The sequence below is a fragment of the Ailuropoda melanoleuca genome, chromosome 1 (genome assembly GCF_002007445.2).
Source record: "Ailuropoda melanoleuca isolate Jingjing chromosome 1, ASM200744v2, whole genome shotgun sequence".
In the NCBI taxonomy this organism is placed as follows: domain Eukaryota; kingdom Metazoa; phylum Chordata; class Mammalia; order Carnivora; family Ursidae; genus Ailuropoda; species Ailuropoda melanoleuca.
In genome coordinates, this window is record NC_048218.1 from 103,000,746 (window position 1) to 103,017,390 (window position 16,645).

The 16,645-nt window shown below is 40.5% G+C and overlaps 1 protein-coding gene across 3 annotated transcripts in view; it reads left to right on the top strand.

Annotated features, from left to right (window-relative positions):
* VEPH1 (ventricular zone expressed PH domain containing 1) overlaps positions 1 to 16,645 on the top strand; it is a 242,030-nt gene that overhangs the window by 220,130 nt on the left and 5,255 nt on the right. For all 3 annotated transcript variants that reach the window (XM_034663904.1, XM_034663910.1, XM_034663895.1), the window contains exon 13: positions 14,595 to 14,731. In XM_034663904.1, the coding sequence (XP_034519795.1) occupies positions 14,595 to 14,731 (137 nt within the window). The remainder of the gene's footprint in view (positions 1 to 14,594; positions 14,732 to 16,645) is intronic.

A 16,645-nucleotide genomic window follows, 5' to 3' on the forward strand; every position in this document is an offset into this window, starting at 1 on the left:
TCTCTTATCACTACACCGGCTTAAGATAACATTGATTTAAAGAATTTTTATGTAGCTCCTAAATAAAGCACTTATTTCTTTTTTTTTTTAAGATTTTATTTATTTGATAGAGAGAAAGAGCACAAACAGGGGGAGAGGCAGGCAGAGGGAGAGGGAGGAGCAGACTCCCCGTTGAGCAGGGAGACCGATGCGGGGCGGATCCCAGGACCCGGGGATCCTGACCTGAGCCGAAGGCAGACGCTTAACTGACTGAACCACCCAGACGCCCCAAAGCACTTAATATATTTCAAAAGAACTCTAGTCATCACCTGTCAGAATAACCCTAACTTTTTATTTACCTATATAAACACATTAGGAAAGAAATTTGTTTTTCAGCCACAAACTCACCTATATAAATGACATGCAGGTGCTTTTAGCAGCCACAGAGAATAAAGTCATCAAATACTCAAGAGGGTGGTAATATTTTGTGTAGGATCTCATCCTTCCCACCTTCTCCTATACATTACACTTTCTTACCTATTCTGTTTCTTCCTCCCAACTGAATCCTCCCATTGGCTTTTTTAAAAACTTGTTTTATTTAAACTCAATTAGTTAACATATAGTGTATCATTCGTTTCAAATGTAGAGTTCAGTTATTCATCCGTTGCATGTAACACCCAGTGCTCATTACATCACATGCCCTCCTTAATGCCCATCACCCAGTTACCCCATCCCCCTACCCACCTCCCCTCAAGCAACCCTATTTGTTTCTTAGAGTTAAGAGTCTCTTATGCTTTGCCTCCCTCTCTGATCTTGTCTTATTTCATTTTTCCCTCACTTCCCCTATGATCCTGTTTTGTTTCTTAAATTCCACATATGGGTAAAACTATGTGATATTGTCTTTCTCTGATTGGCTTATTTGGCTTAGCATAATACCCTCCAATTCCATCCACTTCATTGTAAATGGTAAGATTTCGTCCTTTCTGATGGCTGAGTAATATTCCTGTGTGTGTGTGTGTGTGTACCACTTCTTCTTTATCTATTCATCTGTCGATGGACATCTGGGCTGTTTCCATAGTTTGGCTATTGTGGACATTGCTGCTATAAACATTGGGGTGCAGGTGACCCTTCAAATCACATTTGTATCCTTTGGGTAAATACCTCATAGTGCAATATCTGAGTCATAGGGGAGCTCTATTTTTGACTTCTTGAGGAATCTCCATACTGTTTTCTAGAGTGGCTATACCAGCTTACACTTCCACCAACAGTGTAGGAGGGCTCCCCTTTCTCTGCAACCTCACCAACATCTGTTGTTTTCTAGCTTAATTTCAGTCGTTCTGACTGGTGTGAGGTGGTATTTCATTGTGGTTTTGATTTCTATTTCCCTGATGCTGAGGGATGGTGAGTATTTTTTTGTGTGTCTGTTAGCCATTTGTATGTCTTTGGAGAAATGTCTGTTCATGTCTTCTGCCCATTTCTTGACTGGATTTTTTGCTTTTTAGGTGTTGAGTTTGATAAGTTCTTTAGAGATCTTGGGTACTAACCCTTTATCTGCTAAGACATTTCTAAAAAGCTTCTCCCATTCTGTAGGTTGTGTTTTGGTTTTGTCAGCTGTTTCCTTTGCTGTGCAAAAGCTTTTTATCTTGATGAAGTCTTGAGTCCTTTTTTTCTTTTGTTTCCCTTGCCTTTGGAGCATGTGTCCAGCAATAAGTTGCTGCAGCTGAGGTCGAAAAGGTTGCTGCCTGTGTTCTCTTCTAGGGTTTTGATGGATTCCTACCTCACATTTAGGTCTTTCATCCATTTTGAGTTTATCTTTGTATGGTATAAGGAAATGGTCCAGTTTTATTCTCTACATGTGGCTGTCCAATTTTACCAACACCATTTGTTGAAGAGACTGTCCTTTTCCTGTTGGATATTCTTTCTTGCTTTGTTGAAAATTAGTTGACCATAAAGTTGGGGGTCCATTTCTGGGTTCTCTATTCTTTTCCATTGATCTATGTGTCTGTTTTTGTGCTAGTAACATATTATCTTGATGATTATAGCTTTGTAATAGAACTTGAAGCCTGGAATTGTGATGCTACCAGCTTTGGTTTTCTTTTTCAACATTCCTATGGCTATTTGCGGTCTTTTCTGGTTGCATACGTGTTTTAGGACTATTTGTTCCAACTCTGTGAAAAATGTTGATAGGGATTACATTGAATATGTAGATTGCTCTGGGCAGCATAGACATTTTCACAATATTTATTCTTCTAACCCATGAGCATGGAATGTTTTTCCATTTCTTTGTGTCTTCCTCAATTTCTTTCATAAGTGGTCTGTAGTTTTCAGAGTACAGATCCTTTACCTCTTTGGTTAGGCTTATTCCTAGATATCTTATGGTTTTTGGTGCAATACTAAATGGGATTGATTCCTTAATTTCTCTTTCTTTTGTCTCATTGTTAGTGTATAGAAATGCAACCTGATTTCTGTGCATTGAGTTTATATCCTACCACACTGCTGAATTTCTGTATGAGTTCTAGCAATTTTGGGGTGGAGTCTTTTGGCTTTTCCACATAAAATATCATGTCATCTGCGAAGCGTGGGAGTTTGACTTCCTCTTTGCCAACTTGAACGCCTTTTATTTCTTTTTGTTGTCTTATTGCTGAGGCTAGGACTTCTAGTACTATGTTAAACAATAATAGTGAGATTAGGCATCCTGTCGTGTTCCTGACCTTAGGGGAAAAGCTCTGTTTTTCCCCATTGAGAACGATATTCCCTGAGGGCTTTTCATAGATGAATTTTATGAAATTGAGATAGGTACCCTCTATCCCTACACTGTGGAGAGTTTTAATCCAAGAAGGATGCTGTGTTTTCTCAAGTGCTTTTTCTGCATTAATTGAGAGGATCATATGGTTCTTGTCCTTTCTTTTATTAATGTGGTTTATCACATTGATTGATTTGCAAATGTTGAACCACCCTTGCAGCCCAGGAATAAATTCCACTTGGTTGTGGTGAACAATCTTTTTAATGTACTGTTGGATCCTATTGGCCAGGATCTTGGTGAGGATTTTTGCATCCATGTTCCTCAGGGATATTGGTCTGTAATTCTCCCTTTTGGTGGGGTCTTTGTCTGGTTTTAGGATCAAGGTAATGCTGGCCTCATAAAAGGAGTTTGGAAGTTTTCCTTCTGTTTCTATTTTTTGAAACAGCTTCAGAAGAATAGGTACTAATTCTTCTTTAAATGTTTGGTAGAATTCCCCTGGGAAGGGAATTGCAGTAATCAAAAAACTCCCAACAAACAGAGTCCAGGTCCAGATGACTCCCACTGACTTCTATACATGCACTGTGGCTTACCTTCTCCTTTTCCTCCACGTACTTCCCCACCTCTCACCTCCTCTAAGACTAAAAGGTGTCAGTGCTCTCTCTGCATTCCCTTACCACTTTCTCCTCCTGGCCCAACCCCTTCGAATCTAACCAGATTTGGAGTCAGCCAGGTTCAGGCCACTCTCTCATGCACTATGTGTGCCTCAGTCCTTGCATTACTGACTTTGAGCTGCACTCAGTTCTGCTGACCCCTTCCTCCTCCTTCCAACATTCTCTCCCCTCAGCTGTGTGATGCAGCACTCTGGTTTCCCTCCTACTCACCAGATATTCCTACTCAGCCCCCTTTCCGGGCCGCCTTCCTCCATCCAGATATTCATGGCAGAGAGCCCTGTCCTCCTCACCGTACACTGTCTCCGCGGTGAGCCTTCCTGGGGTCTGCAGCTTCGGCAGCCGCTTCTCTGAGACCACTCCCAGATGTGTGTCTGCACTGCTGGCCTCTCCTCCCGCCTCTGGATTTACACCTTCTATCGCCTACTTGCCTGCTTCAAATGCATCTCATACTCGTTTCATTTAAATTAAACTCATGGTGGTCCCACCTTTGCCCCTGAAAAAGGCTGTTCTCTTCCAGCATTCTCTATATGGGTAAGTATAACAACAGTCATTCCACAGCACTAGTCAGAGACCCGCTGCCCTCTCCCTACCTCCACCCTGTCCCTCACCCTGCACTGTGGGTTTGACCTTCTCAATGGCTCTCAACTCTGCCTGCTTCTCTCCATCACATAGAGCAAGGCACTATCACCTCTTACGTAAAATAACAGACATAGCCTCCTAACTAAGCTACTCTGGACGCTTCCATTGGCCTCCCATGCTGCAGCCAGAATGGTCTCGTCAAAGCGCAACTCTGATGGTTCCACCCCCCTGCGTGAAACCTTACAACAGCTTCGCACAGCTCTTAGCTTAAAGACCAGACTCTATAATACGCCCCTCACAGCCTCACATGCAATGGTCTCTCTCGTCCTCTGCAGCCTCATCTTGTCCCATATGTCATCTATTCTCTGTCTGCTCGGACTAGAAGGATCTTCTTTCAGTTTCTCATACACGCCATACTCCTTCCTGCTTCTGGGCTTTTGTATGGAGTGCCCTTTCTCCCCTCCTCATCTGGTTAATAGAGATCTTAGCCTTCCCATTACAATTCAAATTCACTGCCACAGGGAAGCCTTCTGTGGCCTCTCAGGTCCTCAAAGCCCTTCAGACTTCTTCTCATGAGAATTGTTACACCTGCTGTCTTGTTTTGTTTTGTTTTTTATATGTAGTTGTTTTATTAATGTCTATTTCCTCTGGCAAATAGTAAATTCTATGAAGGGAGCTCTCCTCATCCAGCCATCATCAGCCCCTAGCACACAGTGCTCAGTAAATATTTACCAAATAAGTGAACGTCCAGAGTTTGTATCATCTCAGAAAATTTTTAGTAAAATTTTTCTCTGGCAAATGGTGACAAAAAACAAATTAATGAATTCACAGTGATTCATTTTAAGAGACAAAGGTATTCATATGATAACATTTCCAGTGTAATTTTTGTGCCAAATGTATTCTTTGAATAGATAGCATCTTCTTAAATAAGTTCTTTTCAAAAGTAATATGGGAAATCATTTTATTTAACAGAAAGTTATATATATATATATATATATGCATACACACACACACACACACATCTATATATCACACACAGAGCATGATGGCATACATGTGTACATGTTATAGCTTCCAATGCAGATATTGTAAGACTTCTGTTTATTGCCAAAAGGTTTGAACCACAACAGATGGAACTGTGTTAAATCATTCTACAGAACCATTGTAGACAACACCTTAGGTTGTTCTAATATACCAAGAATGTACAGGGAGCTGGGTCAATGGCTAGGATGTGCTCGACTTGCACAACCCAAACAAGCTGACAAGTAGGTATGTCAGCTCTCTCTTTCCCTGCACGAGGAAAGCAGCTCTACGGTACACAGGCAGTGTGGGAAAGCACTCAACATTTACAACTGTCTAAATCCTATGGCCAGTTTTCCCAGCAAGACCTATCCATGAGATCAAATTCATGGAATGGCAGTGTAGACCCAACATAAGAAATGTGTGTGGAACCCTTTCTCATTCAAAGTTCCATCCTAAAATTGAGCAATTGTCTTCATTCGCTTCCACTCTCCTGATCTTTCCCCATTGGTCCCTATCAGTCATACTGGTTAAGTCTGGGCCAGGCTTCACTGTTAGCTGTCCATAAAGGCACCAAGGTGATCATGCTTGCTGCACAAAACTATTGAACAGATTACCTTCTTAGCAAGAGGCTTTAGAATTTTTGTTTCACTGATGATACAATAAGCCAAATTCCATGAAAATTGATTCCAAGCATTTTTTCTATAACTCTACTGATTTAAGCCAAGGACATGCATATTACCTTATACTGCTATCCTATTTTTCAATTTCATGGAAAGGCCATAACAATTTTCTTCCCATTATTGGTTTTGCAGTTTAACTATTTAGTGTATTACGTGACCTATTACTTTCATCTGCCATGAGGCTGCTTTCATTTCCTAGAAGTTCTCCAGCTACAAAAATGTAAGGTCCCTCACCCCACCCCAAAATTATGATTCAATAGGTTTGGACAGTACGTTGGAATATGCAGTTTAACAAACCAGCAAGTAACTCCAACGTAGGTGGCCCTCAGAATACAGTGAGGAAAACATTGTTCTATAAGCTTATAAAATAGTAGTTCTGAGGCTTCTTTAGATCAACATTTCAGTGACAGACGGAGAGACTAAAAAGCATACTACGTTTTTTGTTTTGCTTTGTTTTATTAAAAAAGATTTTATTTATTTATTTACTTACTTATTTGAGAGAGAGGGAGAGAGCACGATTGGGTGAGGGACAGGTGGAGAAGCAGACTCCCCGCTGAGCAGAGAGCCCATTGTGGGGCCCGATCCCAGAACTCTGGGATCACAGCCCGAACGGAAAGGAGATGCTCAACAGACTGAGCCACCCAGGCGCCCCATGTTTGCTTGTTTTAGTACACTGCATTTTGATAGGTATAAAGTTATTGAGGAAGGAAGCCATCCAGTTACATGTGAAAGTGTCCTCAGAGGGCTGCTGTCAAATTGAGTTTGTCTGTCCTATTCTGAACCCCACAGCATCTTGTAGAATGTTACAAAATCTATGCTGGATGATGCATCCTCATTCATTCACTACTGATAAAGAAATATGGCACCCTAAAACACTGCCTAGATACCCATTAGAAACATGACATTTGTTATGATCCTTAGTGATTTCTAAAACCACAGACACTTGGTTTACTAAATGTGGCTTCTATGACCTCCTCATTTAATGCTTCTATCCCTCCTTAAGCATTTCCTCTATAATTAGAATTGGCTTTATTAGAACTGGCATGCAATACAAAAAATCAGTAAAACCATGGAAGGGAATTCCAGTAAATCTGAGACTTTCTATGCATACAAAGAAATTCTCCACGGACTGACTATATAGGAGTTGTAATTCCCAGAAGCAGTAATTTCAAGGGAAATTTTTTAAAAAATACTTTTTCTCTGTTTGTATTTAAAAACTAAGTATTTGAGATTTATATTTTTTTCTTCCAGAATATGCCTTCTTTTGAAGGTATTTATCATTAATGATCAGGAAATAATATCTAAGAATTCAAATATCGCAAATGAAATTCATGACAGTCCAATTATGGGTTTTTCATGCATGGGGCAATGCTTTCAAGACAAAAGTTATAGAAACCAAAAAAGCACACAGTATAAGGGATTTCCAAATCTAGATGGAAGTCGCTATGCAATGTGGATAGTAGTTATATGGAGGTTACCATCCACTGTCATAAGAACAAGCAAGAAGTTTGTAAGAAAAGGGAGCAACCGCAGATGATGTGGAAAACACTCCCAGTGCAGCCCAATCCATGCTGGATTGGCTTGAAAATGGCAGTCCTGGCGAGTAAATGAATTAGTTACACAAAAGCAGAAGAGTTCACCTCCCTTTTAGGACTCTTTGAATTGCCTATCAAACCTTAACTTCAGACCTTGAATCTTAAAAGTGTTTCCTGTCTCATTTGAATTCTCTCCTTTGCTAACACCTTCTTGTAGGTTTCACTCAGTCTTGATTTGAGGGAGGGAGGCGGGTTTTATCCTGAAGCCATTAGGGTATGGTATTTATAAAAACCATCTGTTGATCATCACAATAGAAGGATGATGATGATCCTTTTATGTTGTTGATGATGATGATATCATGATCACGATGATAGTAGCTACTATTTATTGATCCCTTATAATATACCAGGCATTTGGTTAAGCAAGGCCACTGTTAACCTTAATGGCACTTTATTTACGGTGGATGAAATCCACTTGGGGGTGTATGGCTTGAAAAGCAAAGGACAAGCTGAATTTCAGCCTCTCCTCACCACCTTGGCTGCATGCTCCTGTGCAGTGAACAACCTGCACAGCCGTCCATGGTGGCCCTGTTGTTAAGCAAGACAACTCTAGAGAGGATAAAGCTGAAGCTCAGTGAAGTAACTTGCATTAGACCCGTCTGGTGTTTAGTAGCAGATTCTGGACTTCTGCTGAGCTCTGGCTCCAGAGTCACTGCCCTTACCCCGTAAACTATAGGCCTGTCCCAGAGAAAGTTTATGGAATAGCCCTGGGTGGTCTACTATAGTGGTGAGTAAGCATGGCATTCAGCATACTGTTTAAATAAGTTATAAATGGCTAAAGACACGTTCAGAATTGCAAGCAACCTTAAAACAGGATGGAGACCTTGAATCATTGAACTCTAGTGCTCTTGAGATAAAAAGGAGTTGTGTGACTACAGAAATTATTATTTTTCATCATGTTGCATTACAAAGCCTTAGATTCTACTTTGCACAATGTCCAAGGATCCTTCCGATTGGTCTCGCCTTGATTTTCACACCATCTCTGTCCCTCCAAGTCCCACCAGGCTCCGATCACATAGAATGAGTTAGTTCCTAGAAGGCATTGCACAGCCCTTCTCTAAGCCTTGGCCTTTTGCCTATTTTTTTGTTTGTTTGTTTTTGTCTTTGTTTTTTCAATATACCTCTTCTCTCTTCACCTTCATCACTGTTATTTGTTCTTCAGAGTTTAGCTCAGACACATTTGCTCCAGGAAGCTTTCTTGCTTCTTCTGCCCCTTTAAGAAGAGTTGCCTCTCCAGTGTGTTCCAGTCTCCCTTATCTCTGGCTTTCAGTTACAATTGACCACTAGGGACAAAGGCAGAAGATAAGAGGGAGGGAGCAAAGTGAAGTGGGTTATTTATTCCCAACATCCCCTCTGCTTGGTCACTGTAGGTTGACTGTGTCCTATGCCCAAAGCCACAGCTCCTGTCAGTCAGTGTTCTCCATACAGGTTTCCCTCTGGGTCCTAACTGTTCTCTCCCCTTTCCTCTTCACACAGAGGCATGTTATGCCTCCCCACGGTTCCTGGCCCCAGAGTACTATGATGATTTTCCTACACCTTGCTCACATCTGTGTAAATAGTGCCTTTATTAACTCCCCTCAATTACCCAGCTTGGGGTGTCCTCTGTTTCCTGCTGAGACTCTCTGTGATACATAACTGATCCCATCTGGGGCACAGGGGGCTTCATGCCTGCGCAGACTGGACCTTCACAGGCTCTAGGCTCCTGCTTAGTCCTTAAGAAAAACAAAGTCCTTTCTAATGAGTCTTCAAAAGAACCTTCAATTAAAGTCCAACACGACCTCACTTTACCCAGTCTCTTTCCTGGATCTTACACCTAGAAAATCTTGCATTGCCTTCACACTCTGAGCCCTCCACCCATGGCTTTGTCTCAGAGCAACCACTTTATCACGTTGCTTCTGAGTTCATGGATCCTACCAGATTCTTTAGGTTCTTTTCTTTTCATGTGCTCTCCCTTACACATCCCTCTTTTTACCTCTGCCCTTTTCTGCCCTCTTCTTAAATACCATTTGCCCTTCCCTTGCACAAGCCCAGCTCCCATGTCCCACGTCACCTCCTCCCAGCCAGAAGAATTTTCTTTCTTTGAGTGTCATAGTGCTTGGCTTTTCCTTCTCCAGTGGCACTGGCCAAACTCCACACTGAACTGTATAATTTGTAAAATGCTTTACCTCACCTTCAAGATGATAAATCCAAGCTCCCTTTGAACTGCGCATTATAAACCCCTCAGATCCAAACACAGTGCCTTACAGCTTATCTGCGCTCAAAAGTACATGTGAAGTGGCTAGATGGCTGACAGATGAAAAGGTATTACCTCACTCTTATTCATCAACTTCATGCTGATAAAGATTAACACCATCAAAATTCATTTCTTATCAACATAAATATCTTCAACTCTTGGTGCACAAAAGAAATACAATTAATGTATAAAAATTTGTAATGACACTCAGATAGACTGTTAAGTTGGAAAATAGTAACAGTTTGGGCTCCAATTGCATGAGAGAATTCAGTTTAATATTCCATAGCTTTTTAGCCAACTGACAATTAAAGAGAAGAACAAATCCAGGTTGGTAGAGAGAATGTCTCAGCCAAATTGTGGCATTTTAAACGACTTAATGCATGAACTGGCAAGTCAGAAAATATTCAGATATCCTGCATGTGTTATGTACTAACAAGATAGTTTCAGACACAGGATCATTCTCTCAGTCTCATTCCACGTGTTATTTTTCAAACAGAATATGATCATTCTTAGAAAGAATTAGTTCCCTGTTTTGATCAAGAAGACAGTGTTACCATGAGAATTATTGCTTACAAGGACATGATATGGGCAACAGACCTATTAAAATGACACATTGTCTCTTGTGCATGTGCTAGATATAATCTCAAAGAAAAAGTTAAGACATGGGATAGTAGGTAGAAAAATTTTAAGTCTTTTTTTTTTTTTTTGCCTTTTGAAATTATTTTTAAATTAATCCTGCAGCTACAACTAGCGTGGCTTTTACAAGATTATCTGAATTCGACTCTGATGCCTGAATTCGGGCCCTTACAGGCAGCTACTTCATAAAGGTCTGCTAACATTTCCGTCCTACAACTCCTTCCAGGGGCTTCTTCCCTGGGGTAATTTTGGCTGGGCTATACAGTGAAAAGGTCTCTGCTTAGCAGCATTTGTTGGCAGTCCTTCATCCTTTTGTGCTCCAGTAAGCCTATCATTTTGTCTTGAGTCTTTCATGGTCATTATGGTCATATGATCATTATGTAGGTCTGGTGGGTACGATATCTTATCCACTGCGGGTCTCAAACAATTCCTTCAACTGTTTTGCCAAGTGCTCCTTGCAAACTTTTGTCACATATTCTTCAAGTGCAACGTGTGTAAAGTCTTTTTTTTTTTTTTTTTAGAGAGAGAGAGAGTGAACAAGCGGGCATGCAGGTGGGCGGGAGGGGCAGAGGAAGAGGGAGACGAGACTCTTAAGCAGGCTTCACACTCAGTGCATGGAGCCCAATGCGGGGCTGGATCTCGGGACCCTGAGATCATGACCTGAGCCAAAATCAAGAGTTGGATGCTTAACCGACTGAGTCAGGCGCCCAAGTGCAACATTTGGATCTGTCCTGAGAAGAAATACTTGAAGCTAATTCCCTATGTCAGATTCAGAAGGATCCATGGGCTTAAATATTACCTAAATCAACCATGATTTCTAATCAGCTCAGGTACCGTGACTATTTCAAATGTTTCTTTGAGTAAATATAGAAGACCGAGACTAGAAAAATGTACTGTTATGAAGCCATTACATTAAATCACCTTACCATTAAAACCATGGCAAGAAAGCAATATGATTACAAACTATGAAGTAAAGTCTAATAAAAGCAGAAGATGGAGGGGGCCATAGTGCTTACTTACCTAGTGTCCTCACATAAGTTTTTTTAATTTTGACTTTTGATCTCATCATCTTTGGTTTTTGTTGTTGTTTAGGTTTTATTATTTTTTATTATCTTTTTATTATGTTCAGTTAGCCAACATATAGTACATCGTTCATTTTTGATGTAATGTTCAATGATTCATTAGCTGCATATAACACCCCGTGTTCATCACTACACTTGATCTCATCATCTTTGTAAAGCAGGTGGGATCTTGCTGATCAGAGAACCGTAGTTGTTGGGGTGCCTGGGTGGCTCAGTCATTAAGTGTCTGCCTTCGGCTCAGGGTGTGATCCCGGCGTTCTGGGATCGAGCCCCACATCGGGCTCCTCTGCTGGCAGCCTGCTTCTTCCTCTCCCACTCCCCCTGCTTGTATCTCTCTCACTGGCTGTCTCTCTCACTGGCTGTCTCTGTGTCAAATAAATAAATAAAATCTTTAAAAAAAAAAGAAAGAAAGAAAGAAAGAAAGAAAGAAAGAAAGAAAGAAAGAAGGAAAACCATAGTTGAAAGGATTCAAATCTAACTCTTCTGAATTCTTATTAAAAAACCCTCAAACATCATAATTAGCTTAGCAATTTTTTCTAATTTGAAAGCATAGGAAATGTATGTTTTAGGAAAGATTTTAATGTAAATCTCAGCCTGGGTCTTTCATTGTTTGTTTAGAGTTTATTTTCTTTCTATTTGGATCTCCTTTTGGACTTTCTGTTCCCCCTCTCAGACACGCCACTGCCCCCTTCGTGACTTAAGAGCACGCTGTTAGTAAACACTGAACCCATGGTCCAGACCCAGACTGTGAGGCTGTTCTGGCTCTCTAGGTCATACAGCACAGGAAAGACAGAGCATCTGTCCTAAGTGCTTTCTCCGAGGTAACTGCGGAGGGTAGAGGCTGCACAAAGGAAGCATGTACCATGCTTATGGGACAAATAAATTTGCAAAGAGCATTACGGTCTTTAATAGTCTAAATCAGATTATTCCTAGTAACACCAGGGCACCGAAATCATTTTCTTGAAATTGATAGTCAATACTTCTTGCGTTCTTAGTTTTCCTACACTCTGCTGTGCACAATACTAGCCACCATGAAGCTTCTCCAAAGATGAAGCTTCTCCAAAGAGGCATGATACTTCTCAACACTGAAGTCTCAGATCAAAGGTCCCTGCAAATGTCCAAGCTCTTTCCTAACCACTTACATGCCTGTGCACCAACCCCCAGGTCACTCCCTCCTTCATTTTCATCATAGCCCTGTCACTGTCTAATGATGTATTTGATAGTGTTTTCAGTTTTTAGCTTTAATTTGGGATTGACAATAGAACATTCAATTGAATAGTCATCAGACTGGTGGGGAAAAGGCCAAACGAGCTTTAGTAGAACTTCGTTTATGAGAACTATACATTTCATACATTTCATCATTCTTATCCTGAAAATGCTGTCAAGGTAGACAAATCCTCCTTGTCTAAAGTAGTTATTTGACCTATATTAGAAAAAAGAAATGGTAGGATAGGAAGAAAAGATTGTGTTTATATGGTCAAACAGGCACTGTCTAAATTTCCAAACAATGGAACACATTTCATTACTTTCAAAGTGCTATGAAAATTGAACATAATATATGTAAGTAAATATTGTCATAATCCCCAGAAATCAGATGCTTACCTATGCATTTGGAGAGTGAATCCTACGTAGTTGGCAAAATAAATGAAATTCTTCAGTTCAACATTGTAACTTCTGACTTTTGACATTGTAACAGATCTTCTAATTCTATAATCATACACGCTGTACCTCACTGTAAAATTAACCTTCTCACTCAACAAATACTTACAGATTCCCTGTATTTGCCAGGCACCATATTAGATGCCTGGTGATACACCGGTGAACAGAGCAAATACCCTGCCCTCATGGAGCTTTGAGTTCAGTGGGAAAGACAGACGTGAATCAGATGAACACCACTAACTATCCACCAATGATGCTTGGTGTAAAAGAAACGTGCCAGGTGCTATGAGAACATACGGCAGGTGAATCCACTCTGGTCTGAGTGTGGGGAAGTTCCCCCAAAAGAAGCAACATTTGAATTGACTCATGGAATGATTACTTGTTGATTGGGCAGAGATGGGCATATGCAGAATGGAGAGGGAGTGTGTGTGTGTTCCAGAGTGGAAATATCATGTTCAAAAGAATTGCGCTTGCCTTTGCAATACGGTGTCTTCAGGAAAAACGCATCTTTGGGGGCACTGCTTTGGCTTTTGCTGCCAAATAGCAAAATATACTTGGTTTGTGATTAGTTATAAAGCTGTACTTCTAAGCAGTTCATACAGAATATCATGAAACAAAAGAGTTAAGAAGCACAGAAAGCCAGATATCTGGATACACCTTAAAAACCGTTAACCAGATGCTCTTTTTGTGAACTATATTCCTTTTGAAAATCTCAATGAGGGCTTTCAACAGGTTCCCATTATCATATCTAAATTGTGCATTCCTTGGCAAAAATAGACAAGGCAAGAAACAACAATTGTTGGAGAGGATGTGGAGAAAGGGGATCCCTCCTACATTTGTTGGTGGGAATGCAAGTTGGTACAGCCACTCTGGAAAACAGTGTGGAGGTCCCTTAAAAAGTTAAAAATTGAACTACCCTATGACCCAGCCATTGCACTACTGGGTGTTTACCCCAAAGATACAGACGTAGTAAAGAGAAGGGCCATATGCACCCCAATGTTCATAGCTGCATTGTCCACAATAGCCAAATCATGGAAGGAGCCGAGATGCCCTTCAACAGATGACTGGATTAAGAAGCTGTGGTCCATATATACAATGGAATATTACTCAGCTATCAGAAAGAACGAATTCTCAACATTTGCTGCAACATGGACGGCACTGGAGGAGATAATGCTAAGTGAAATAAGTCAAGCAGAGAAAGACAATTATCATATGATTTCTCTCATCTATGGAACATAAGAACTAGGAGGATCGGTAGGGGAAGAAAGGGATAAAGAAAAGGGGGGTAATCAGAAGGGGGAATGAAACATGAGAGACTATGGACTATGAGAAACAAACTGAAGACTTCAGAGGGGAGGGGGGTGGGGGAATGGGATAGTCTGGTGATGGGTAGTAAGGAGGGCACGTATTGCATGGTGCGCTGGGTGTTATACGCAACTAATGAAGCATCGAACTTTACATCGGAATCCGGGGATGTACTGTATGGTGATTAACATAATATAATAAAAAAATCATTAAAAAATAAAATAAAATAAAATAAATTGTGCATTTCTTTAGGGACAAAGGGGGAAAAGTTAACCATATTCGTAATTTATTAGCACACTTTCCAAATATGCCTACTGGGTCCTGGTTCGTTGTACAATTCTGACTTTTGATCGCTTGCCAAATAAATAATGGAAAATAAATGGCTTGATCATTCTCTTACCTTCAACAGTTGTAAATCAAGATGGCCAGCCTCTCATAGAAGGAAAACTAAAAGAGAAGCAAGTCAGATGGAAGTTCATCAAAAGGTGGAAAACTCGTTACTTTACGCTGGCTGGAAATCAACTTCTATTTCAAAAAGGAAAGTCTGTAAGTTTCCCCCTTGTCTTTTACACTTGTATTTTTAAGGCCCTTCTCTCCACCAACCAGGTGGGCATTTTGTTCTGAGTTAAAACACCAATAATTTGTCCTTTTCCATTTATAATTATACAGTGCTTTTTTTTTTTTTTTTTTCGTATTTCCCTTGGACTGTCTATTCTGTTGAGTCCTACGTTATTTAGTTCACTGTCTCTCTTTGGTTTATTATGGAAGACATTTTTAAAGGTTGACTTAAGTTTTAGAAGATGAACTGCCAAAGGGCTACCCGGTGAGCTTGACTTGAACAGTGTGCCTTTTGTTTCCTTATAGATCACCTACATAAATTAATAGCTTTTGATATTGACCCTGACTTCCTTTATAACTCAAGGTTATATTTGGAGGCAGGGACCCAGGGAAGAGGGACAGCAGGCTGGGGGAAAGAAACAAAGGCTGATTTATTTAAAGTACTTTTTGTTGTCAACTAAGTTCAGTTTTCATTTGGGAAAACCATTATCATCCTGCAGTTATTTAATACTCAGTTAATAAATAGAATAAGATTCTAAAAAGAATTAATAAATATTCATGTAATGTAATTTTCAGTCTGAACTGGGATCCTCAGTAAATATCTGTACTCTGAATTTTCAGTGGGAAACTTCTGAAATAGCATTTTATTCCAATCAGCAATACAAAGTTATTTCCTTCTTTTCAAGTCAGTTTTAGTTATCATTAAATTCTATTCATTCAGGATCAGGAAGAAAGAAATCTTGACCTACTTCTTGGATATTTTGAATATAATAATAATAGTTTTCACATGCCACCCTGGACTGCCTTAAAGAATCCTCAAAACAGCCCTCTGAGGTCAGCACTATTGTTATTGCCATGTTACAGATGGGTAAATCTGGGGTGCCTTTCCCTCCCTCCCTACTTGCCAGCGGCTGGAAGCATATTCCTCTGGGCTGGGTGATCCCGGTGGCCTTCTGTACAGTGCACAGGCCCTGAGAGCCTGTGTCTTTCCCAGGATGGGCAGGCACCTGGTTAGGTCTGACACCAAGAAAGCCTTGTGGAATCTGACTTGAATGGGCACTGGAGGCACTTTTGGTCTTTATCTTGCTTCCAGGCAAGCCCGAAAGGGCAAGACCCGGGCCTTTGGATTTCTGTCTTGTCCCACTCTTACAGGTATTATTTGAGACTCAGAACAGAGTGATGGGGAAAACATGCATATGTACACATGGTCATCCACTCCTGCACAAAGATGCTCAGAGAACACGCATACAACACCTGCTGATACCTCTGCACCCATCATGCCTCACTCGAGGCCTTTGGGACCCAGGGTCTGTCAATCATTACCAGGAGTTGGCCTTGGTCCTAATCAAAGATATCTGGGAAATACAAAGGAGTTAAAGGCTCTGACAAGTCCTGCAGGAAAGAGCCCACTTAATTTTAACTAGTGTATCTCAAACTTCTTCCACCATATGGTTCTTTTACCTCATGTAACATCAGACCCTGCCCCACTCCCTTCCCCTTGTGAGAGAGAGAGACAGAGACAGAGAGACACAGACTCTGATTGGCTTGACCAAAGATAGAGCCAGTAAGGTAAAAAGGGATAAAACTGGAGTCAGGCACAGGCAGTGTAACATCAAAGCTTGTTGTTAAGTGAGTGTACTGTCCTGCTTCCCGTGAACGCTTAAAATATGGAGCCAATGGAAACCAAACTGTGTTTGAATTAATTAATGGAATATTTTAAATTATTTAAAAATTATGATTCACTGAGAACATACGCACTATAACTTTAGAGTGCTCATTATAAAATTTATTTGAACTTTTTACTCAACTGGAATAAAATATGGCATATCCAAATTATGACAAATTTTGATGAACGCTTTTAAAATAAAACTTCATGTTAACTTTTCGAATGAAAAAAAAAAA